The sequence below is a fragment of the Hylobates moloch genome, unplaced genomic scaffold (assembly GCF_009828535.3).
Source record: "Hylobates moloch isolate HMO894 unplaced genomic scaffold, HMol_V3 SCAFFOLD_3, whole genome shotgun sequence".
In the NCBI taxonomy this organism is placed as follows: domain Eukaryota; kingdom Metazoa; phylum Chordata; class Mammalia; order Primates; family Hylobatidae; genus Hylobates; species Hylobates moloch.
In genome coordinates, this window is record NW_026652278.1 from 78,265,673 (window position 1) to 78,290,780 (window position 25,108).

Below are 25,108 nucleotides of genomic sequence, written 5' to 3' on the forward strand. Positions count from 1 at the left end.
AGCAGATTGTCAGCGTCAGTACTCTGGGGATTGGTTAAATGCTGGTAACTATTTTAAGGATTTTTACTTTTAAAAAATGTTAAGGTATGGGTGTCCTAGTTGCTATTAAGAATTGTGTGAGCAATTATCTAAAACATTTTGTAACTAAATCATACAGGGAGCCAGTATTTGAAGAGCATAGTCATACTGAGACTAAAACTGTGCCATACTCTATTTCTTTTGTAATTTAGTATTTTTTTAAAAAAGCGTTTTATGCCAAAAGTTTTAAGTTCCTTCTTCAAAAAAATGAAACAAGCAGGTGTCATGGATATGCGTAGAGATTGAGATTCTAAATTAGAATACGTTATTAAGAAGGAAGCTATCAGGGAAGAGATTGGTTTCTTCATTAGGGTTAGTAACCCAGTATAGTTTGTGGAGAGGTGGAAAAAAATCAATATTATGCATTAGTACCTGTTTTACTTATGTAAACAGGAACCTATAAATAGGAGCTTATAAACCAGTTCTATAGGACCTCAGATATTAATTGAAATATACCGCCAATTGTGTGATAAGCTGTTATGCTTTATGTGTGTGTGTATATATACATATAGATGTGCTGATGATGTAAATTTGAGGTAAAAATTAGTAAAATACCTAACAAGATACTGTTAAGGAATATGCTGTTTATTCTTGCTTTTAACCTACATTTGTAAAGAACCAGTTAGGTGCCAGCCTATGTCTTAGGGCTTCACTGAGGCAGCAGGTGAATGAAAGTCAGTCTGTGTTCTCACAGAACTTGGCCTCCAGTGGAGGGAAAATAAACTTTAAGTGTCTGAGGGGCATTACTTGGTGTGTTGACAAGAAACGAGAGCCCACATCTGAGGCTGGTGAGTTTGGCTTCTGCAAAGACGGTTTGATACCATGAAGAATGTGTGAAGGGTGAGGGGTAGTGCATTTCAGACACAAGACTATATGTGTGAACACATGTCTGTGAGCCCCAGAACTCCCAACAAGTCAGGCATAAACCTTTACAATTAGTTGAATAATTGGGGCTGATGACTAACTACACCATCCATAGAAACCTTGAAAATTCGCTAGCTCCCTTTTCCCTCCATTGGACTTGCCTCCCAGTGTATGCCCTCATATTTCTTTTTTATGACATTTATTATATTTTTGTGTTTTTTTTTTTGAGATGGAGTCTCGCTCTGTCACCCTGGCTGGAATGCGGTGGTGTGATCTCGGCTCACTGCAAGCTCTGCCTCCCGGGCTCACACCATTTTCCTGCCTTAGCCCCCCGAGTAGCTGGGACTACAGGCACCTGCCACCTTGCCCTGCTAATTTTTTTGTGTTTTTAGTAGAGACGGGGTTTCACCGTGTTAGTCAGGATGGTCTTGATCTCCTGACCTCGTGATTCGCCCGCCTCAGACTCCCAAAGTGCTGGGATTACAGGCGTGAGCCACCGCGCTTGGCCATATTTTTGTGTTTTTAAATGTCTAGTCTTTGCTGGGCCATTAGCTCTAGGAGTGCAAGGTTAATATCTGTCTGTGACAGCAACTTGTGCAGTTGCTGCACATAATGGATGTTCAGTAAATATTTAATAGACAAATAATGCTTTTATGGGTAACATAATGGTGTTATGGACAGCATAAAGTAGTTCTGTTGAAGAAGAGAATGTGGTTTAATGCACGATTTTAAGTAAGATTTTCCTTTCCCGTTAGGTGGAATTTAGCCATCTAGACAGTAAAGAACACACATGCCTCTTGAGTTGCTCACCTCTGTTTTCCCCTGCCTACAGTGGTTTGGAAGACATAGATAACTATGAAATAGGACATTTTGGGTGAGGTTAGGGTCTAAAGTTAGCATGGAGTTTAAAAATCTTGTATAGTCAAAATTGCTGTTGAGAAACCAGATGGTGACGTAAGTTTAACCTGGTTATCTTTTCTTGCAGCTTTGGTTGAGTACCAAAGAGTTGGTCAGTTCAGAGAGTTGGCTTCTGCAAAAAATACCCATTTTCAGATAGTAGTATCTCACTGTTGGTAATTTGCTCATACTGTGCCAAGCATGTATAAACTGAGACTTACTGAGGGAGAAAGAGATTCATGTCTTTTCCTATATGTTCACTTTGTAAGTATATTTTTATAGAGTAGAATGATGGGTGGAATCACCTACACCATTAATGTTCCTCTAGCTCTGGAAAGTAATTTTACTTTGTCTAAATTCAAATATATGTGTGTTGGGAGGCTGAGGTGGGAAGATCACCTGAGCCCAGGAGTTGAGGCTGCAGTGAGCTGTGATAGCACCACTGCACGCCGGCTTGGGTGACAGTGAAACCCTATCTAAATATATATATACACACACACACACACGTGTATATATATATTTATTAATTATACCCAGACACCGACACGTAATGTGATTGCCTCATTCACCATCTCCACTCTTTTCAGGTATAGAAACTCATTTATTTACAAACAGTTTAAGTTCTGAAAGGCTGTTCATAAATTCTTTTTGTAAACAATCACTAACATCTTCCTTTGGTGTCCGGCATTGCTGAGAAACTTATTTCAGTTGGTTGTTTTGTTCATATGTACAGAAGCTTATGAGTCGAAAGTAGAGGAGTTTCTGTATGTGGGACCTGTGAACCTAGGCATTTACTGTCTCCTGGTCCTAGGACCCTGCTTTGCTTAGTGAAGTTTGCTCTTCAGAAAGATTCATGTAACCTTCTCCCACTGGAAATGACTCAAGACCAGGAACATCTAATTTTCAGGACATACACTTTTTTTTTTCTTTTTAAAAAGTGCTTTATGTCCAAAGGATTACTTAATTCCCCGAGGATGAGTTAATTCAGGCATTACTGTATCAATAGTATTTTATACAGTTGTGGAATTGGGAGGGGACTTGATTTATCTCCCCCTGGTGCACCTGCAACTCTGAAGGTCCATTGTATCTGGGGGAAATAGAATGGAATGTAAAAAATGTTTAGTTGATTTATGTGAGGGTCGGGTCAAGAACAGGTTAAACTAATTACGATAATAGGGGTTAGAATAGAGCAGTGGTTCCACAGTGTTTGTGTATATCAGAATCACCTGAAAGACTTCATTAAAACAAGATCTCTGGGCTCTACAGAATTGCTGAACACTATATCTAAGGTAAGGCCTTAGAAAATCTATTTTTAACATGTTTCTAGGTGTTATTGATGCTACTGCTGATCAGCCTTGGTCAGGATAGTTAGAAGTTTATGATTTTGCTAATTCAAGAGTCCTTTGTCTTTTGTAGGAGGAGTTAAATGTAGAGATCCAGGGTTTGGGAGTTCTCTGAATAGGAGTATGCAGGTGCTCCTGAGAGAGAATGAAAATGAATGCTAAGAGAAGGAGGATAATGTAGAATGTGCTGAAATTTATTTCCTATCTCTTTCCCTGATGAAAGCATCCTTATTTGGGGTTTACTTTTTTATTTTTACTCTATTTTTTTTTCTGAGACGGAGTCTCACTCTGTTGTCCAGGCTGGAGTGCAGTGGTGCGATCTCAGCTCACTGCAACTTCCGCCTCCCGAGTTCAAGTGATTCTCCTACCTCAGCCTCCCAAGTAGCTGGGATTATAGGCACCTGCCACCACACCCAGCTAATTTTTGTATTTTTAGTAGAGATGGGGTTTCACCATCTTGGCCAGGCTAGTCTGGAACTCCTGACCTCAGGTGATCACCTGTCTTGACCACCTAAAGTGCTAGGATGACAGGTGTGAGCCACTGTGCCCGGCTGGGGTTTACTTTTTTAAATAGAAGTTATATATGGATGTTTTCAAACATCATGTGTAGAGAAAACAGCATAATTAATCCCTGGTGTTATTTACCACTCACCTTTTAATAGTTTCAGTTTTAACTGTCACACTCCCTTTTTTGAGGGGTGTTTTGATATTTAATGGAGTGTTTCAGATTTTCTTACTTTGTGATTCTTTTTTTCTGTATTTATTAGTTGTGGTTCTTCTATAAAGAAGATTTTCCGTCAATTTTTTGATTACTTTGAAATACAAGAAGAGCAGGATACATGCTTATTTCTTTTATCAATTTGTGGAAAAAAGTTGTCTTTGCAATAAGGCATATTTTTACTATTTATAGGAGTAGAAGCAGTTTGAGGCTTTTAATTTTTTTTTTTTTTTTTCTGAGATGGAGTCTCGCTGTCACCCAGGCTGGAGTGCAGTGGCACGATCTCGGCTCACTGCAGGCTCTGTCCCCCGGGGTTCACGCCATTCTCCTGCCTCAGCCTCCTGAGTAGCTGGGACTACAGGCGCCGTCACCTCGCCCAGCTAATTTTTTGTATTTTTAGTAGAGACGGGGTTCCACTGTGTTAGCCAGGATGGTCTCGATCTCCTGACCTTGTGATCCGCCCGCCTCGGCCTCCCAAAGTGCTGGGATTACAGGCGTGAGCCATGGCGCCCGGCGAGGCTTTTAATTTTTTAAGAGAAGCTTTAAAAAATGAAGTATAACTTACATACAATAAAATACATAAATCTTAAATGATGTACTCTTGGTGAATTTTACACCATCCAGATCAAGTTGCCAACATCTCAGTCAACCCCTTTTCAGTTAGCCCCCTCTTGCAGAGTTAGTCTCTGTCCCAGGGATTTCCAACGTGTGAATTCCAGATCGGCAGAATCAACATCACCTGGAAACTTGTTAAAAATACTTTTTCCTAAGGCCCTACCTTAGATATGTTGGTTCAGAAACTCTGGGAGTGGAGTCCAGAGATCTTGTTTTAATGAAGTCTTCTGGGTGATTCTGATACACACAAGCACTGTGGAACCACTGCTGTATTCTAACACATATTATCATCATTACTTTAATCAGTTCTTTACCTTACTCTCACATAAATGGATCAACTGAACATTTCTCCCATTCCGTTCTGTTTCCCCAACATGCACTGGGTTTTTTCCTGTGCCCTGGGTGAGAAGTCTTGCTGCTTCTTCCCCAGCAGTTTAAGGCTTTTGCTTCAGAGGACAGAAGGAGGCAGGGAAGGGAGAGGGTTTGTGTTTGTTCCAGTGCAGCGTTTGATCACCTCCTGCGTGCCTGTGCCATTAAGAGGGGGCTTTCTTATATGTTTCTCTTGAATGCTAGGTTGAGGCCCATGAGGAAGAGCTTGCTGTTGGTGCTAGTCCACATTTGGCTTTTAAGCAGACATTAAAATGTTAGCTTATTACTCCTTTTTATGGTGGTCATTTCTGTCTTTTATGCTCAGCCAAAAGCGAAACTGTTAAATGTCCATCTCTCCTGGGAGGGGCTTGTCTCCCTTTGGAATTTGATTGACTTGCTTGCCTTATAATAACAGCTTTCTGATGGGCTTATGAAAGGTTATGATTTTGAAGATTATCTGGCTCTTCCAGGTTTTTAGGTAGGAGTGATATTAATTGCAGCTTTTTACATCGAAAATGGAAATCTGACCTTCATATAAATGGAATCACACTATATTTATCCTCAAGTCTCTGGATTCTCTTGTTTAAAGGATCCTGTTAGTTTTATCTGTATTGTTGCATATAGCAATAATTAGGTCTTCATTACCATGTTGTATTCTATTATGTGGAAACTACCACTAACATTTTTCTTTTTTTTTTGAGATGGAGTTTTGCTCTTGTTGCCCAGGCTAGAGTGCAATGGTGCAATCTCACCTCACTGCAACCTCTGCCTTTTGGATTCAAGTGATTCTCCTGCCTCAGCCTCCCGAGTAGCTGGGATTACAGGCATGCGCCACCATGCCCAGCTAATTTTGTATTTTGAGGAGAGACAGGGTTTCTCCAAATTGGTCAGGCTGGTCTCGAACTCCCGACCTCCGGTGATCCGCCCACCTCGGCCTCCCAAAGTGCTGGGATTACAGATGTGAGCCACCGTGCCTGGCCTCACTAACATTTTTCTATGAAACTATAATTCTAATATATGTAGATCTTTACAAAATGTTTCGTGTTTAGATATTTACCATTTGTCATATACTGAGCAAGCTGGGGCTTGAGTAATGTATTCTGGTGAATCAAACCCAGTATGTGCCATTAGTGAATTTATGGCCTGGTAGTCTTCCATCCATGTTAATGTTACTCCTGTTACTCTTCTTCCTGATGCTGGATCTCCTATGGCCCTGTCCCTACTGCCCATTTAATTTAATTTAGGGAACTTTGCTCAAGCAGATCCTATATAGACTGAAATGTTAAATGTTTGCTTGTTGTGATTTGACCTGGTGTTTGTAAAATGTCTGTACTTAATTGTTATACTTGTCTACTATTTTAAAAGGCAGTATATGGGTCAATATTGACGTAGTTTGGCATGTGTCATCTTTTCCTAGCCCTCCGCACATTAATGACATTTGCATGCCCCACAGGTATTTGAGTTTTGTGTTCCTGTACCAACTGGTAAAATTTGGAGGGAGAAATTTTTATAGTTTGGCCAGGGGAACTTCTGGTTCCTCTTTACTTGTTAGCATTTTTGTTCTTTTAAATTTAAATTTCAGGAAGTAATATACATTGGATCTGCATAATAACCTTATTTAATGTTCTTAAACCACAAATTCCTTTTGAGCCTAACTTTTACAAGTTACTTTGAACTCCATTTATGTGAGTGAAAATGAAGTTGTAGCTGGAGCACAGAAAGGTCATACTGATAAAATAAAGAGGCTTTGTGTTGAGCATGGCATGTCCTCTTTAAAACTTTGAAGAATCTGGAAGTAAGTGCACCATTTTAAACCTTTGGCTAAAGTTGTCCATTTTGCTTATTGGTATTTTATGTTATGTTATGTTTTATGTTATGTTATGTTATTTTTGAGATGGAGTTTCACTATTGTCACCCAGGCTGGAGTGCAATGGTGCAGTCTCCGGTCACTGCAACCTCTGCCTCCTGGGTTCAAGCGATGCTCTAGCCTCAGCCTCCCAAGTAGTTAGAATTACAGGCGCCTGCCACCACGCCCAGCTAATTTTTTTTTTTTTTTTGTATTTTTAGTAGAGATGGGGTTTTACTATGTTGGCCAGGCTGGTCTCAAACTCCTGACCTCAGGTGATCCACCCGCCTCGGCCTCCCAAAGTGCTGGGATTACAAATGTGAGCCACCACGCCCAGCTAATTTTTTTTTGTTGTATTTTTAGTAGAGATGGGGTTTTACCATGTTGGCCAGGCTGGTCTCAAACTCCTGACCTCAGGTGATCCACCTGCCTGGGCCTCCCAAAGTACTGGGATTACAGGCGTGAGCCACCACGCCTGGCTGCTTATTTAATTGCTATAATCAAGCCTTTGAATCAGCTTATGCCACAGATGACAGCCAGGAAAAAATGGGAAAAGGGAATATGAAAGAAGTAGTTGAGTAACACAAGGTTAAAAAAAATCACTTTAAATTCTGATCTAGTTGTCTGAACTTGAAAGCAGATTTCCAAAGTAACTGCTTATATGTGTGTAGTCATCAGTATTGTTTTTCAGTTAATTGCTCTTGTACTTAGTAGTGAGTTTATGTCTGTTTAAACCCCTAAAATGAAGACAATTTATACCTTCTAAAAAACTATTTGAAAAACTAAAAAAAGACAGTGAGTGGGTGGTTCCTCAGATGATGAGGTAATGGATATTAAAGGAGTTTGAAAAAGTGACAGCTCTTACTGTTCTTCTGCTAAATTTCTGTAATTAATATCTAGGTCCTTTGCAGTCTTTATGCTTTTCCTCTGACATTAGCCATTCAGTCCCTTCCTTCATTCTTGTCCCTTGCTGTCAGTAGGCTTCTCAGAATACAGGCAGCATCGCTTAACGAAGGGGATCTGTTCTGAGAAATGCCTCCTTAGGCCATTGTTCTGTGAACATCATAGAGTATACTTACACAGATGCAGATGGTATAGCCTACTACACACCAAGGCTATATGGTATACTATCTTGCTTATAGGCTACAAACCTGTACAGCATATTACTGTATTGAATACTGTAGGCAGTTGTAACACAATGGTAAGGAATTGTTTATCTAAATTTACGTAAACATAGAAAAGGTACAATAAACATACTATATAAAAGAGAAAAAATGGTATACCAGTATGGGGCACTTGAATGGAGCTTACAGGACTGAAAGTTGCTCTGGATGAGTTAGTGAGTGAGTGGTGAGTGAATGTGAAGGCCTAAGACATCATTGCACACTAGTATAGACTTTATAAACACTGTACAAACAGGATACAATAGATATGTGAAAAATAAAGTAATTGCATTACAATGTTAGAATGGCTACCATGTCACTAGGCTATAGGAATTTTTCAGCTCCACTGTAATCTCATGGGACCATCATTGTAAATGTAGTCCATCATTGACTGTAACATCATTGCGTGGCTCACTGACTGTATTTCATTCGTTTGTCATGAAGGCAGTTTTCATTGGCCCTGGAATCAGGTAAACTTGAACCCGAATCCTCTTTGACAGTTTGTGAATTTGTGACTTTGGTCACAAATGTATTAGCCTCTTTGAATCTTGGTTTTAGCTATTTAAGATGGGAAGAAATCTACTACCTTATAATGTTATGAAGATTAAACAAAAAGGATGAAGTGGTAAGCATGGTACCTGTCATGTAAGTGCTTAATAATATTTGCTGCTGCTTTTGCCTTATCCAATTGTGGATTTCTTTTAAAAGTGAGAAACTTGATTTACAGTTTTAAAAAAAGGCATTTATAAGTATTTTTGAATTTTTTTTTTTTTTTTTTTTTTTGAGACAGAGTCTCGCTCTTTTGTCCAGGCTGGAGTGCAATGGTGTGATTTCGGTTCACGGCAACCTCTTCCTCCCGGGTTCAAGTGATTCTTTTGCCTCAGCCTCCCGAGTAGCTCAGATTACAGGTGTGCGCCACCACACCTGGCTGATTTTTGTATTTTTGGCAGAGACAGGGTTTCACCATATTGGCCAGGCTGGTCTCGAACTCCTGACATCAGGTGATCTGCCTGCTTCAGCTGCCCAGAATGCTAGGATTACAGGCGTGAGCCACCACGCCCAGCCTGAAAAAAAAATTTTAAATATTAAATACCAATACTGTGAATTTGCTATACTTTAAAAAATTATTCTTACAGAAACTAAAAAAAACTCAGACATTTTCAAGCACTGGTCCAGATATTAGTCTTAGTTCACCACTAAATTAAAGCTCACAGATGGTATTAAAGTGTCTCAGAGATTATATCATTAGATGATGTAGGCAACATATATTTTTTCAAATTGTTAATGAATGGATTTTTTAGACACCTAACAGATTACAGATTAGATAAAGTGCATCAAAGACAGCATGGCTTCCAAAATGAAGCGGACTCACAATGTCTATTTCAAAATTATAAGCAAATATAAGGGAAAATTTCATGAACATTTAAAGACAGATGGTAGCTCATCAACAAATGAAGTGATAATATTCATAACGTAAACTTCATAGTGGAGCTGTCAGACTAGTTTATCTTAAGACCAAAGTTCAAGATGATTGATGTCATTTGTGTTGCAATTATTTGTACATTTAGAAATCATTATTCTTCATAGAGAATAGCACATTCAGGTTCTAACTATTCTTTACCCCCACAAAGTGGTGGAACCACAAACACTAGTAACAGTGTGTCTGTCTTTTGGGCTCATCTTGTGCCTCTAAGTTATTAATACTGAAGATGCTCTTGGGAGATAACATGTATTACCCTCATCTCAGGCAGGAAAATAGAGGCATAGAGAAAGGAAAGAATTTAATTTTCTTTCCGTGGTCTACTTGTGACGGGCGGAGAAATGTTAAAGCCTTTCTGGCTCACAGGCTCTTTAGTCTTTAGCATGTATTATTTATTAATTTGCAAAATGACCCTAATATGTAATATTAATACCAGTTTTCTTATGTTTATACTGAAAGTGGTTGTGGATATGGTAGTATGTTTTGTGTAAAAGACCATTATCAAAAATGAGGAAGACAGTTGTCTGGCATGGATATTGCCACTGTCCCTTGCTCTGCTCCTGGCAAACATTGCTGCTTGATCATGTCACTACTTCAGAAGCTAGATTTGACCTCATCATCCTTTTTGTTTTTTAAAAATTTTAATGTTAAATTTTTAGTAGAGATGAGGTCTCACTGTGTTGCTCAGTATGGTCTTCAACTCCTGAGCTCAGGCGATCCTTTTGCCTCAGCTTCCCAAACTGTTGAGATTACAGGCGTGAGCGACTGTGCCCGGCCTCAGAATCCTTTTCAACATATTGCCCAAGGGAGCTATTACCAGTCAATCACAGGTCCACAAACAAAGTTCTTTTTTAGTCTTTCCTTACTGTTGAATTAATTTACATTAAGAAATTATGAACTTACTTAAAAGTTGAGGATCTGTTAAATTTGTAGTCCTGTAGCTGGCCTCAAAGTACAGTATATAAGACTTAGTTTATGTTCTCAGCAGGTTTACTTTCCTGTGGGTCAAATAGACATGCACACAATTAGAAGACAAACTCAGCTATATTATTGCTGTGAAGAGAATAGAGAATGATGTAAGATTAATTTTAACTGGAAACATTGGTGGATGTGGTGATTTTGGATCTTGAGGATAGAATCTTCCAAGTGGTCTTTAGCAAAGGCATAGAAGTTAGAAAATATAGGATGGATTTTGGGGAACGACAAATAACGTTATCTTGGCTTAAGTATACAACAAGGATAAGGTAGAACCAAATAGAGTATCTTGCTCCCTGTACAATGAGTTTTGGGTTTTATTTTGTTGTTCCTAGTCTCACAGATGGTTTTTAATCAGTAGAAGTACGTGATCCAGATCTGTGCTTTAAGAAGGTAACTGCTGACAGTTTGAATAGAGGTAAGATTGGAATCTTGACATAAATGTAGGAATCCTTGGTAGTAGTACAGGAAGAAATGATGAGTATACGAACTAAAATTGTGGAATGGAAGTGGTGAATTTAGAATAAATTTTTAAAGGTAAAATTAATGTGATTCCTATAGGATTAAGTTATCCCCAGAGGCTCCAGCATTTCTTTGGAAGGATATCCAGTTATTTCCTTTGTATATTCCAAGTTTAAAAAATTTTTTAAAGGTGATTTTTTTTCTCTACTTGTATTTCTGGAGAATTATTTCTTTATCCTTGGTATTTCATTAAATAGGATACGTTTTTGCATCTGTGATTTGGTATATTTTTTCTTTCCTTCCATAGATTTTTTTTCACCTTTATTCTAGGGATATTTTCTATTATGTCCTCCTGCCTTTTCTCTTCCATTTAATTAGTTATTCTACTTCAGGGATACTAATTATCTTTCTGTTCAGGCTGTGTCCTACATTTTCTTTCTAATTCGATATCTTTGTCTTTTTTTTCTCCTCGATACTTTTTTTTTTGATACAGGGTCTCACTCTTTCAGCCAGGCTGGAACGCAGTGGCTTGATCACGGCTCACTGCAGCCTCGACCTTGTGGGCTCAGTTGATCTTCCCGCTTTAGCCTCCTGAGTAGCTGAACAACAGGTGTGTGCCACCATGCCTGGCTAATTCTTGTATTTTTTTTGTGGAGATGAGGTTTTGCCATGTTGTCCAGGCTGGTCTCACACTCCTGGTCTCAAGTGATCCACCCACGTTAGCCTCCTCAATATACTCTTGTTACCTTAAGATTTTTCTTTTTTTTTTTCAAATTCATTGTTCTTCTTAATTGGTTTCCTTAACGCTGAAGCCTTTCTTTTCAATTTACTTGTTTTGTCTTTTCATCTTTGGGCTTTTGTTTCATTAGATGCATGGTTATTCTGTGTTGTTCTGTGTTACAAGAAACTGTTTATATGATTGTATGGGCATTTCTTTTTGTCTTGCTCAGGCTTAATTTGGATACCTAGGTCAAGACTTTGCTTTTGCCCTTCTGTGGCCCTATGCTTTCCCATCTCTGTAGTTGTGTGAAATGTCCTATACCAGTCTCATTTCATACTGCTGAGGGTATAGTACATTTCTATGGGCTTCAGATCCTTCCCTCAACTCAGTATAGGGCCTTAGAAGTTGGCAGATCCTGGTGATGCCTCTGCCTAGGTTTTGAAGCCTCTGTGCTCGGGATATTTTTCCTCAACTTTTCTAGGGCATGACAAATCAAATTTTTCTATCCAAACTAGAGGTATTTCTTAAAATTTTCAAGTTTTTTAGTTCACATTTCTTTCTCACTACTGCTTCCAGGCAGTAATCAGGCTAACTATCATACTGTACCATACAGAATTTTTTTCTGTCCACTACTTTTTAAACTTTATAGGTTCTTAGTTTAAATAGTTTTTTGTATTACAGTGTGTAACTGGTAGGTTTTCTGCTAAAAAAAATCACATACACACAAATATATATATATATATATATCTTTTATTAGTTGTTGGTAACAGGATGTTCTTTAGTCTTTTTTCACTCTATACTTGAACATTTGTACGATTTTCTAAATATTTACTTTTGACATAATAACATGTGTTATAGGAACTCTGCTTCTTAGGCCAGGGTTGACTTGGAATCAGTTGTTTTAAAAATAAAAAAAAATTCTCATGGCTTTAGTAATTAAGGTTTTTCAAATGTCTTCTAGCTTTTATAAAATCATGTATTTTTTTTTAAATATGTTCTTTAATTAACTTTTATTTCACTGGCTTTAAGGGAACAGGTGATTTTTGGCTGCATGAATGAATTGTATAGTGGTAAAGTCTGAGATTTTAGTGCACATGCTACCCGAATAGTGTACATTGTACCCTACTACATTGTGTAGTTTTTAAAAAATCTCTGATCCCTCTCCCATCATCTCCCCTTCTGAGTTTCCAGTGTCCATTATACCTCTCTGTATGCCTTTGCATACCCATAACTTAGCTCCCAGTTACAAGTAAGAACATATGGTATTTGGTTTTTCATTCCTGAATTACTTCAGAATAATGGCCTCCATCTCCATCCAAGTTGCTTCAAAAGATATTATTTCATTCTTTTTTATGGCTGAGTAGTATTCCATGGTGTATTTTCTTAATTCACTCATCGGTTGATGGGTACTTAGGTTGGTTCCACATCTGGCAATTGTGAATTTTTGCTGTGATAAACATACATATGCAGGTTTTTTTTTTTTTGATACAGTTTTCCTTTGGGTAGATACCCAGTAGTGAGATTGCTGGATCAAATGGTAGATTTAGTTCTTTGAGAAATCTACATACTGTTTCCCATAGAGGTGCTACTAATTTACATTGCCACCAGCAGTACCTAAATGTTCCCTTTTCATCACATCTATGCCAATATCTATTGTTTTTTGACTTTTTAATAATAGCCATTCTGGCTGGGATAAGGTGATATCTCATTGTGGTTTTAATTTGCATGTCCCTGATGATCGGTGATGTTGGGCATTTTTTTCATGTTTCTTTTTTTTTTTTTTTTCGAGATGGAGTCTCGCTTTGTCACCCAGGCTGGAGTGCAGTGGCGCAATCTCGGCTCACTGCAAGCTCCGCCTGCTGGGTTCACGCCATTCTCCTGCCTCAGCCTCTCCGAGTAGCTGGGACTACAGGCGCCCGCCACCACGCCCGGCTAATTTTTTGTATTTTTAGTAGAGACGGGGTTTCACCGTGGTCTCGATCTCCTGACCTCGTGATCCGCCCTCCTCGGCCTCCCAAAGTGCTGGGATTACAAGCGTGAGCCACCGCGCCCGGCCTTTTTCATGTTTCTTGGTCATTGTATACCTTCTTTTGAAAAATGTTTATTAATGTCATTTGCCCACTTTTTGATGGGATTATTTTTTTCCTTGTAGATTAGTTGGAGTTCCTTATAGATTCTGGATATTAATCTTTTGTTAGATGCATAGTTTGCAAGTATTTTCTGCCATTCTGTGGGTTGTCTGTTTACTCTGATTATTTTTTGCTGAGCAGAAGCTTTTTAGTTTAATTAGGTCTCATTTATTTTTTTGATGCATTTGCTTTTGGTGTCTTAGTCATAAATTCTTTGCCTAGACCAATATCAGAAGAGTTTTTCCTCGATTTTCTTCTAGCATTTTTATGGTTTCATGCCTTGGATTTAAGTCTTAAATCCATCTTGGGTTGATTTTTGTATATGGTAAGAGATAGGGATCCAATTTCATTCTTCTACATGTAGCTATCCAGTTTTCCTGGCAACATTTATTGAATAAGGGTTCTTTTCCCGATTTTCGTTTATGTACGCTTTGTCAAAGGTCAGTTGATTGTATTTGGCTTTATTTCTGGGTTCTCTACTCTGTTCCTTTGCTCTGTGTATGTACTTTTATACCAGTACCATGCTGTTTTTGTTACTATAGTAGCCTTGTAGTATAATTTGAAGTCGAGTAATGTGATGCCTGCAGATTTGGTTTTTTGTTTAAGATTGCTTTTTGGTTCCATATGAATTTTAGGATTGTTTTATCTAATTCTGGGAAAAATAATGTTGGTATTTTGATACGAATTGCATTGAATCTGTAGACTGCTTTGGGCAGCATGGTCATTTTCATTATATGGATTCCTCTAATGCACGAGTGTGGGATGTATTTCCATTCGTTTGCATTGTCTGTGATTTCTTTCAGAAGTGTTTTGCACTTCTCCTTGTAGAGATCTTTTACTTCCTTGGTTAAGTATTCCTAGGTATTTTATTTTATTTTTTTGCAGCTATGGTCAAAGGGATTGAGTTCTTGATTCTCAGCTTAGTCATTGTTGGTGTGCTACTGATTTGTGTACTTTGATTTTGCAACCTGTGACTTTACTGGATTTATCAAATCTTGGAATCTTTTGGAGGAGTCCGTAGGATTTTCTAGATATATAATCATATCACTGGCAAACAGAGATAGTTTGACTTCTTCTTTTCCAATCTGAATGCCTTTTATTTCATTCTCTTGCCCGAGTGCACTGGCTGTGGCTTTCCGTATGTTCTTATTTTTAAAGGAGAAACTTTTACCCAAAATGAAAAAATTATTTCGATTGGAAATTGGAAGAAGTACTCTGTAAGTATTATTTTTTACATAGTCAAATTTGGTGGTTTAATTTTATTATTTCTGGATCTTGCTGTCATTCATAGCATACATTTATAAAAGTTTATAAAAGTGTTCTTTATTTTCTTCCAACATAAAGTTATTAATTTAATTAGTGCATTTGGTATTTGCCAGGAGTTCTGTAGGAATCATGAGTAGCTTTTGGGCTTTTCTGCATATAAAAGTGTAAGTATCATATTATGTAATAATTCATGTAATTATCCTTATTTAGGAATGTTTAATGTACTACTTTTTTCTCTTCACAGATTCTGTCAACTTTTAAGAACAAATGCACCTTATAGCTCATGGAAGAAAAAACACAAATCAAGACATTTTTGGGTTCCAAGTTGCCAAAGTATGGAACAAAATCTGTAAGAAGTACATTGCAGCCAATGCCAAATGGGACACCTGTTAACTTATTAGGAACTTCCAAGAATAGTAATGTCAAAAGTTACATCAAAAATAATGGCTCTGATTGTCCATCATCTCATTCATTTAATTGGAGGAAAGCAAATAAATATCAACTTTGTGCACAAGGTGCCGAAGAGCCTAACAATACTCAAAATTCACATGATAAAATAATTGATCCTGAAAAACGTGTTCCTACTCAAGGAATGTTTGATAAAAATGGGATAAAGGGAGGTTTGAAAAGTGTTTCTTTATTCACATCAAAGTTAGCAAAGCCATCCACTATGTTTGTGTCATCTACAGAGGAGCTAAACCAAAAGTCTTTTTCTGGACCATCTAATTTGGGTAAATTCACCAAAGGCACATTATTAGGAAGGACTTCATATTCTTCGGTCAATACTCCAAAATCACAGTTGAATGGATTTTATGGAAACCGGTCGGCTGGTAGCATGCAAAGGCCTAGAGCGAACTCCTGTGCCACCAGAAGCAGTTCTGGAGAAAGCTTAGCTCAATCCCCAGACAGTAGTAAATCTATTAATTGTGAAAAAATGGTAAGGTCGCAAAGTTTTTCACATTCCATTCAGAATTCATTCCTTCCACCTTCATCTATAACCAGATCACATTCCTTTAATAGAGCTGTGGATCTTACAAAGCCTTATCAGAACCAACAGCTATCCATTAGAGTGCCTCTACGGTCAAGTATGCTAACAAGAAATTCCCGGCAGCCAGAAGTACTCAATGGGAATGAACATTTGGGGTATGGATTTAATAGGCCTTATGCTGCTGGTGGAAAGAAGTTGGCTTTACCAAATGGCCCAGGTGTAACTTCTACTTTAGGTTATAGAATGGTTCATCCCTCTCTACTGAAATCTAGCCGATCTCCATTTTCTGGGACTATGACAGTTGATGGAAATAAAAATTCACCTGCTGACACATGTGTAGAGGAAGATGCTACAGTTTTGGCTAAGGACAGAGCTGCTAATAAGGACCAAGAACTGATTGAAAATGAAAGTTACAGAACAAAAAACAACCAGACCATGAAACATGATGCTAAAATTAGATACCTGAGTTCTGATGATGTGGATGACATTTCCTTGTCGTCTTTGTCATCTTCTGATAAGAATGATTTAAGTGAAGACTTTAGTGATGATTTTATAGATATAGAAGACTCCAACAGAACTAGAATAACTCCAGAGGAAATGTCTCTCAAAGAAGAGAAACATGAAAATGGGCCACCACAGGATATATTTGATTCCCCCAAGGAAAATGAAAAAGCCTTCAGTAAAACTGATGAGTGGATAGATATAAGTGTCTCTGGTAAATATTACTTATCTTAAGTTTTTTTGCTTTCTTTTAAATAATATAACTGAACTTACATTTAGGATTATCTTCAGATAGATTTCAAGATATTATCAGTTTCATGGAGGGTCTAGACAAAATTGAGGTGGGGCAACGTTTATTTTCCTGTGACTTTTGCTCCATACCCCATTTTTCACCCTATCCAAGACAATATTAATAAAACCACTCTTAACTTTGTTGTTCTTTGGCTGTTATACACAGCCTATTCCTGCTTAGTATATGCAGTGCTTCTAAATGACTTCCCCTGCTTACCTCAACCAGTGTGGTATGCCATTAAACAAACCATCTCTTCTCTTAGGATAGCATTTCATTGCTATTTGTTAAGAGTACAGCTGTACCAAAGGGGATACAATGAGATAATATAGGTTGTGTCTAATCTGATGGATTTTTTTATCCTAGAAAATTTTTCTTGTTTAGCAATTTTTGTAGATACACTTTCTGAGAGAGCTTTATTTATTTATTAAACTGAAGAAAGTGAAATAATACCTGTTAAACATTTCCTCTTATGTTTGGTTATCCTGTTACTAAATGCTGGAGAAAATGTATTTGGTATTTGTATGCCCATATACCTGAATAAAGAACAACTAAAGGGATTAGATATAGACATGTGGTATAATCAGGGGACTAGATCATGCATAGAAATGCATGTACAAACCCTTGATTGTCTGTAGGTCTTCTAAAAGAGACTGCTGGAACAAGTTTATTTCCTTATAGGGAGGCAATTATGAGTACCCTACATTATTTAATCTATGAAGTTACATAGTGTACACAGAGGAAAAGGAGTTTCCTGGCCAGTGTTTAAAAATAAATATCTTGGGAAATATAGGAATATGAGGGTTTATTTACATTTTTGGAAATATTACAGAAGTGAAAGATGACTAAATGAATTTTCTTTTCCTCTATTAGAAAATATTTCAGTAGGTTATTTTAAAGATTTTGGCTCTTGATGTTTTTATTGCTTAGGATATAGAAAATGCTACAGTTATGAGTGCTTTTTTTGAGCCAGCTTTTTTGCTGTGATATATCAAATTCTTAGCACTTAGATTTTTAGGACATGAGAAACAATTATATTTTTGTGAATCAATAACCTTTTTTCTCTTGAAGACAGGAGTGAATGTACAAAACATACTTCTGGGAATAATTTGGTTTCACCAGATACAGACTACAGAGCTGGTTCTTCGTTTGAACTCTCTCCATCTGATAGCTCTGATGGAACATACATGTGGGATGAAGAAGGCTTGGAACCCATTGGAAATGTCCATCCAGTTGGGAGCTATGAGTCCTCTGAAATGAACAGCATAGTATGTATGGATTTATATACTCTTGGAATATTTTGTTTACCCTACTATAGAGAGACTTGTGATATGATTGATTTTTTTAAAAAATTTATGAATTAACTTTACTACTTTGAGAAAAGGAAATTCATATTTGTTAAGAGCCTATAAAATATCTGACTCTAATATGAAATAAAGCATGGAGAATATATGACATTTGACTTAAATATACTCAACATGTTTACATATATATTCATCATACATATGTGCATACTATATTAGTAGGTTAATCTGTGCCACTGGTTCTCAAAGATTGGGGGAGGAGGTCAATGACTGAAGGTGGTTTTGGTTGTCATATTGATGAGTGCTTCTTGGCATCTAGTGGGTAGATGCCAAGGATGTTGTTTAACATCCCACAGTCCACAAGACAGAGACCACAATGAATTATCGAGCCTAAGATGGCAGTAGTGCTGCTGTTGAGAGACCTTTGCCTGTGCTGTACTGAGGTAACATTGAAGTGCCAACTCTCAGTGGGATAATGCAATACAAGTGTATTATTTTACTCTTAGAAAGTCTGTTGTGGGTCTGGACAGCTCTCTAGGGCAGCTGTCTTTAGTGATCTAAGCTGCTTTGATTTTGGGGCTTGACCGTCTTTTGAGGTCCCTTCTTTTCACTATGGCAGAGGAAGAGAGTGCCAGAGGGTCTCACACGTATAATTACTTGCATTGGCCTGCAGACAACACTTGGCACTTTTGTTCATGATCTGTTGACCAGAACTAATCATGTGGTCCCATCTAAATACTAAAAGGACAGGAACTGTAATCTTTGTGTGTGCCTGGAAGGCAAGGGAATCAGGTATGGGTAAGTATTAGAAGACCTGCCATGAATTTATATGTGCGTATTTTAAGAAACATGGCAAGTAATATGGATAATATGCCATATGGGTAAAGTGTAATTGGTATGTTTAAAGTGACTCATTGCAGTTATTCAGTATATAAAATATGATTTTCCAGTAGTTGTATGGGAAAATTGGTAGTCTTTGTGGATATATTAAATTCCAAGTGGATTTCAGGCAGTGTAATTTTCTATGCTCCTGTAAACCTTTTACTTAAGCCATTGTTACCAGAGGCTTAAATTGCACAAACATGTTTTTAACCTCTATCAACACCTTGCATACAAACATTTAATTTAGAGGCAGTGTCTTCATCTCATTAGATAAAGGAGGCTCAGAAAAGATAAGTTTAAGACCTTACATGCTGTCTTACTAGGAGTTTTAAGGCAAATATGATTAAGTGCAAATGAACATGGTGTCCAGCAGATGGCAGCAATAAACCACGTAGTACCTTACATTTTCTGGAGGCTAACCACCTTCATTCAGTTCATTGTTCCTGTAACTAATCACACAATAGCTTTCTCTAAAAGATTTCAGAATGCATCTGGATTGACTGTTAGTCCTTAAGATCCATGAGTTTCCTCCTTGTTCAGTAGGTTTATGTCTATGGTATGGGAAGAAAAAAACATTCATTCTGTGCTTTGGAACAAGATGGTGTTTCTCTTTCTCTTCTGATCTGATCTCTTCTGATCTTCTCTTTCTCTTCTGATCTCAGACAAAGTCTGAGAAAGGATAGAGAATTGATGGCAAAAGTTGAGAACCGTGTGTTGAGTTCTCGTGCAGTGATGTTGGATTTACCATTTTTGCTCTGAAGTTACGTGAATTTTTTGTTTTGTATAAATTTTAGGTGTGTACCTGTTCAGAATTGTTGGGTTTTTTTTTTTTTTGGTGAATTGGACTTTCCATCATTACTTAGTGATCTTCTCTATCTCTAATTATGCTTTTTGTTTTCAGACTCCTTTTCTTTCCAAATATTAATATACCTTACCAGTTTTATTTATATATTTTCCCTTCTTTTACTATCAGCCTTTTTTATGTATAGCAAATAGTTCATTATTTTAAAATTTTCAGTTTGTCTTTTTCTTTTGAGTAGTGAGTTTAATCCTTTTATGTTTGCATTTATTGCTATACTTGGACTTTATTTACTCTGCCATCTTATTATTTTTATTTAAATTGTCTTGCTTTTTTTTCTGTTTCTTTTTTCTTTTCTTTTGTTTCCTAAAGTGGTTCAAAGTAGTATCTCTTACTTAACCCCCAGAGACTTTTAGCATATTCTCACTTTTCTTGTCTCTGCAACACTGCTTCTACTAGTCCAGGTCAAGATAAGGAGCTTTCACTAGAATGTACATCAACTGTGTCACTTCTAACACAGTTTAGTTCCACCCACTGTTCATTTCTGCTGACATTGTTTTTGTAGTAAGTCTTCCTTTTTGAAAGAAACAGTGTGTTGATATACATTCTGGTGCAGTCTCCTAATCATGTCAAGGATCCCAACAAATAGTTTGTAGACTGACTACTTTTCATAACACCAGTCTAGAATCCTGGCTATTTATTTGTTTAAATGCTACCAGTATTATGCAGAGGTCTAATTTACCTACAGTAAAATGCACAAATCTTCTGCAGACAGACCGGAGAATTTTGATAAATGTGTATGCTTGTTTGACAGTCATCCATATTAAGATATAGAATACTCCCATCGCTCCAGAGTGTTCCCTTTCTGTCAGTCATTCTCTTACTCTGCAATCACTGTTGGTTTCTGTCACTATAAATTAGTTTTGACTGTTCTTGAACTTTATATAAATGAAATCATGAAGATGTGCTGGTTTATATCTAGCTTCTTTTCATTAATACTATGTATTTGTCAGTTACAGTTTCTTTACTCTTGTATCATATTCCTTTGTGTGAATATACTACAACTTATTGTTCATGGGCATTTAGGTTGGTTCCAGTTTCTGGCTATTAGAGTATTGCATGATTGTGAAGATTTTGATGTATGTTTTTTTGGTGAACACTTACTCATTTTTGTTGGGAAAATGTGTAGGAGAGAGATTCCTGGGTTATAGGCTATGCTGATGGATAAAGATGCTGTCAGTGTTTCAAAGTGATTGTGCCTGTTAACACTCCCCACTGGCAGTAGATGAACATTCCAGAAAATTCACCTTCTTGTCTATTCTTGGTGCTTTCTGCCTTTTTGCATTTTTGCTGTTTTGTGGGTATAGTAGTATTGCATTGAGATTTTGTCTTGTATTTTTTGATAACTACTCACAGAGCACCTTCACATCTGTTTATTGGGCCATTAGGATATATCCTCTTCTGTCAGATGTCTTCTGTTGGGTTTGTTTTCTTAATGATTTGTAAAAATTATTCATATTTTTGATATAAATATTTTATTTTGTATCAATATGTAGATGTTTGTATTCATATGTATATTTACATTTTATATATGTAGAGTGTATTCTTTACTGTGAGTTGCTTTTGAAATCTCTTAGTAGTGTCTGTTGATATAGAACTTACCAATTTTGATATTGTCCAGTTTTACAAGTTTTCCCTTTACCGTTACCACTTTTTTTAAAACTGTTTGTGAAGTCTTTTCCCACCTTAATATCATGAATACATGTTTCAATGTTTTGCTCTAAAAGCATTATTTATTTTTAACCTTTTACCTGTAGGTCTCTAGTCTCCATCTGGAAATTATTTTTGTGTATGGTTTGAGATAGATGTCAAGATTAATTTATTTTAGTCATCTTTCCCCCACTGTACTTCAGGGTCATCTTTGTCATAAATCAATGACTGCGTGTATAAATATTTCATTGCATAGACAAATATTTCTGTTTATTTTGTCAGTTATATGTTATTTTCATTATTGTAGCTTTAAAATAAATTTTGCTGCCTGGTAGGGTAAGTCTTCCAGCTTTGTTCTTTTCCAAGATTTCCATAGCTCTTCGTAGCCTTTTGTATTTCCAATTAAATATTAGAATGAGCTTGTCAATTTCCAGAAAGGACCTGCAGGGGTTTTGAATGGGATTGCATTGAATTTATAGATGATTTTGGAGAGAATTGACATATTTATGATGGAGATACAGTCCTCCATTAATTTCAGACTTTAGAAATACTTCTTGCTAATGTTTTATACTTTTCTATAAAATGTTACACATATTTGATTTTGACACTGTAAGTGGTACCATTTTTATAATTTTATGAATTTTTGTTGTATGTACAAATATACCTGATTTTTGTCATGTAAATTCATCTACTAGTTATAATAATTTGCCTGTGGATGATTTTGGAACTTGTATATACACTCTATAATCATACCATTTGCAAAAAAGTTGCCTCACCACCCCAGCACTTGCCCTATTACACGAGTTAGGACCACCAACGTAGTGTTGAATTGAAATGGTGATAGAATTTCAGAGAGAAAGCCTTAATAGCTCACCATTAACGTTTTTGGGAGTTGAGAGGGAATTTAATCAGAATATGGAAGTTCTCTTTTATTTTGTTTGCTGAATTTTTGTTGTGAATGAACATTAAGTTTTACCAAATGCTTTCTCTACATCTGTTGAGATAATGAAATTTTTTGTGTGTTAGTGTGGTAGATTGCATGGCTTGATTTTCAAATAGTAAACTACCTTTCCATTCTTAGAATACATTCGCTTGGTCGTATTATCTTTTCAAATGTATTATCTTTTCAAATGTTGTTAAACTAGATTTTCTAATTTTTAAATTTTAAAATTATTTTTTAAAATTAATTTTTTTTTTTTTTTTTTTTTTGAGACGAAGTCTTGCTCTTCTCACCCAGACTGGAGTGCAATGGCGCAATCTTGGCTCACTGCAACCTCTGCCTCCCAGGTTCAAGCGTTTCTTCTGCCTCAGCCTCCTGAGTAGCTGGGATTACAGGTGCCTGCCACCACACCTGGCTAAATTTTGTATTTTTAGTAGAGACAGGGTTTCCCCATGTTGACCAGGCTGGTCTCGAACTTCTGACCTCAGGCGATCTGCCTGCCTTGGCCTCCCAAAATAGTGGGATTACAGGCATGAGCCACCGTGCCCGGCCTAAAAATTAATTTTTAGAAAAGAGATAGGGTCTTGCTATATTGTCCAGGCTGGCCTTGAACTCCTGGTCTGAAGTAATCCTCCTCCCACAGTCTCCCAAGTAGCTGGGACTACAGGTGCATGCCACTATACCCACCTCTGCTAATAGTCTGTGTTTTTGCATGTATGTTCATGAGTAAGATTGTTCTACTCTAATTTTCTTGTTTTTCTACTGATGTTCTTGCCATGTTTTGGTATCAAGATCATGCTGCCTTTATAATGAGTTGAGAAGTGTTTCTTATTTTTCTGTCCTTTGAAAGAATTTGTGTACAACTAATGTGCTTACTCTTTAGGTATGTAAAAGAATTTGCCAGAATTCAGCCTTCCGGACCTGGAGTTTTCTTTATGAGAAGGTTTTTAATAACAGTTTTAATTTTTAGATATTGGCATATTAAAATTTGTATGTATATTCGTGTTGGTTTTTGAAAATTTGTCCATTTCCTCTAAACTTGTCATTTGTTGGTGAAAGTTGTTTAGGATTATCCTCTTTTTAACATCTTTAGGGTCTTATAGGGACGTCTGCTTTTCATTCTTAATACTGGTTATTGGTGTTTCCTCTTTTTCTTCATTTCCAAGAACCAAATTTGGGCTTTGCTGATTTTTCTATATTGTGCTTATTTTCTGTTTTTATTGATTTTGGTTTATATCTTTATTTCTTTTCTTCTACTTTTCTTTAGTTTGATTTGTTTTTTCTTTTCCAAAGTTTTTGACATGGAAACTAGATAATTGATTTTTAGCCTTTCTCCCTTCTCTGGCATATGAATGAATTCTCATAAAGAGAAGCCTTTATTATTTGGGAAAGAATGCATTCAGTAAACACCCTAGTAAATATAGCAGTTAGTTTCTTTTTATGTGCGTTGTTTCAAAATTATGAATTCTAAGGCATGTTGTATAGGCCATTTTCCTTAATGCATTTATATATCCATGAACAATATACATGATTTTGTATGTATTTTACAACTTAGGTAAATGATACATAATATTCTACAGGTTTCTTTTTTAACTCAATTTTATGTTTTTCGTGTATATGTGTATTTATATTGTTCTAATTCATATTTATTACTTTATAATACTCTGTCATTTGAATATACCAGTATTTTTCTCTGTTGCCCTGCTAATCTACATTTCAGTTATTCTTTATTGCTAATAATAATGTCTACATGGTGTAGCAGTGAACATTCGAATTCAATTCTCTTTGATCATATAAGTCAGTTTCTTTAGGATATAAACCTAGCTATAGCGTTCCTAGGATATAAAACTAGGAATAGTGTATTTTCAACTTTAATGATATTATCAAACTTCTCCCTAAAATGGTCCTACCAGTGTAAACCTTTCAGTAGAGGATGAGAATTTCTGTCACTCCTCATCTGAACCCCATATGTCGTCATCTGACTTCAACATTTTAATCAGTCTGGTGAGTGTGAGATAATACATAATTTTAATTTACATTTACACCATTGTTGATTTTGTCATTTTTTTCACACATTTTACTGGCTGTTTTGTTTCCTTTTATGTAAATTTTTCCTTCACTGATTTTTCAATTGGGTTTTGCCATTTTCCTTATTGATACAGAAGAGTTTTTTATGTGGTTGGAATTTAATTCTTGTTAAATGTGTTGCAGATAATCTTCTCTGAGCCCATTGCTTCTGTTTTGTTTTTTGTATCTTTTTACCATTCATAGTTTTTACTTTTGACAATTAAATTTAGTAATGTTTTTCTTCATGGTTTTTGCTTTACATGCTCACGTATGGCATGTGTGTGTAAGACACCCTTTCCCATCCTAAGGCCATACAGGTATTTTGTTTACAGAGAGGTGTTATTGCATAATGATTAAGAGCCAGGGCTCCGGAACAAGCTAAGTTAAAACTCCACCTCTGTCATGTACTAGCTGTGTCTCCTTGGATTCTCTGTGTTCCTTTTTTTTTTTTTTTTGAGACAGAGCGTAGCTCCGTTGCCCAGGCTGGAGTGCAGTGGCACAATCTCTACTTACTGTAAGCTCCGCCTTCCCGGATTCACGCCATTCTCCTGCCTCAGCCTCCCAAGTAGCTGGGACTACAGGTGCCCACCACCACACCAGGCTAATTTTTTTGTATTTTTAGTAGAGATGGGGTTTCACCGTGTTAGCCAGGATGGTCTCAATCTCCTGACCTCGTGATCTGCCCACCTTGGCCTCCCAAAG

The 25,108-nt window shown here is 36.8% G+C and overlaps 1 protein-coding gene across 6 annotated transcripts in view; it reads left to right on the forward strand.

Annotated features, from left to right (window-relative positions):
• The window catches only part of CCSER2 (coiled-coil serine rich protein 2), a 195,057-nt gene that overhangs the window by 26,320 nt on the left and 143,629 nt on the right, over positions 1-25,108 (forward strand). For all 6 annotated transcript variants that reach the window (XM_058436444.1, XM_032141618.2, XM_032141628.2 and 3 more), the window contains exons 2-3: positions 15,171-16,629; positions 17,776-17,972. In XM_058436444.1, coding sequence (XP_058292427.1) covers positions 15,210-16,629; positions 17,776-17,972 — 1,617 coding nt within the window. In that variant the 5' untranslated portion in view covers positions 15,171-15,209. The remainder of the gene's footprint in view (positions 1-15,170; positions 16,630-17,775; positions 17,973-25,108) is intronic.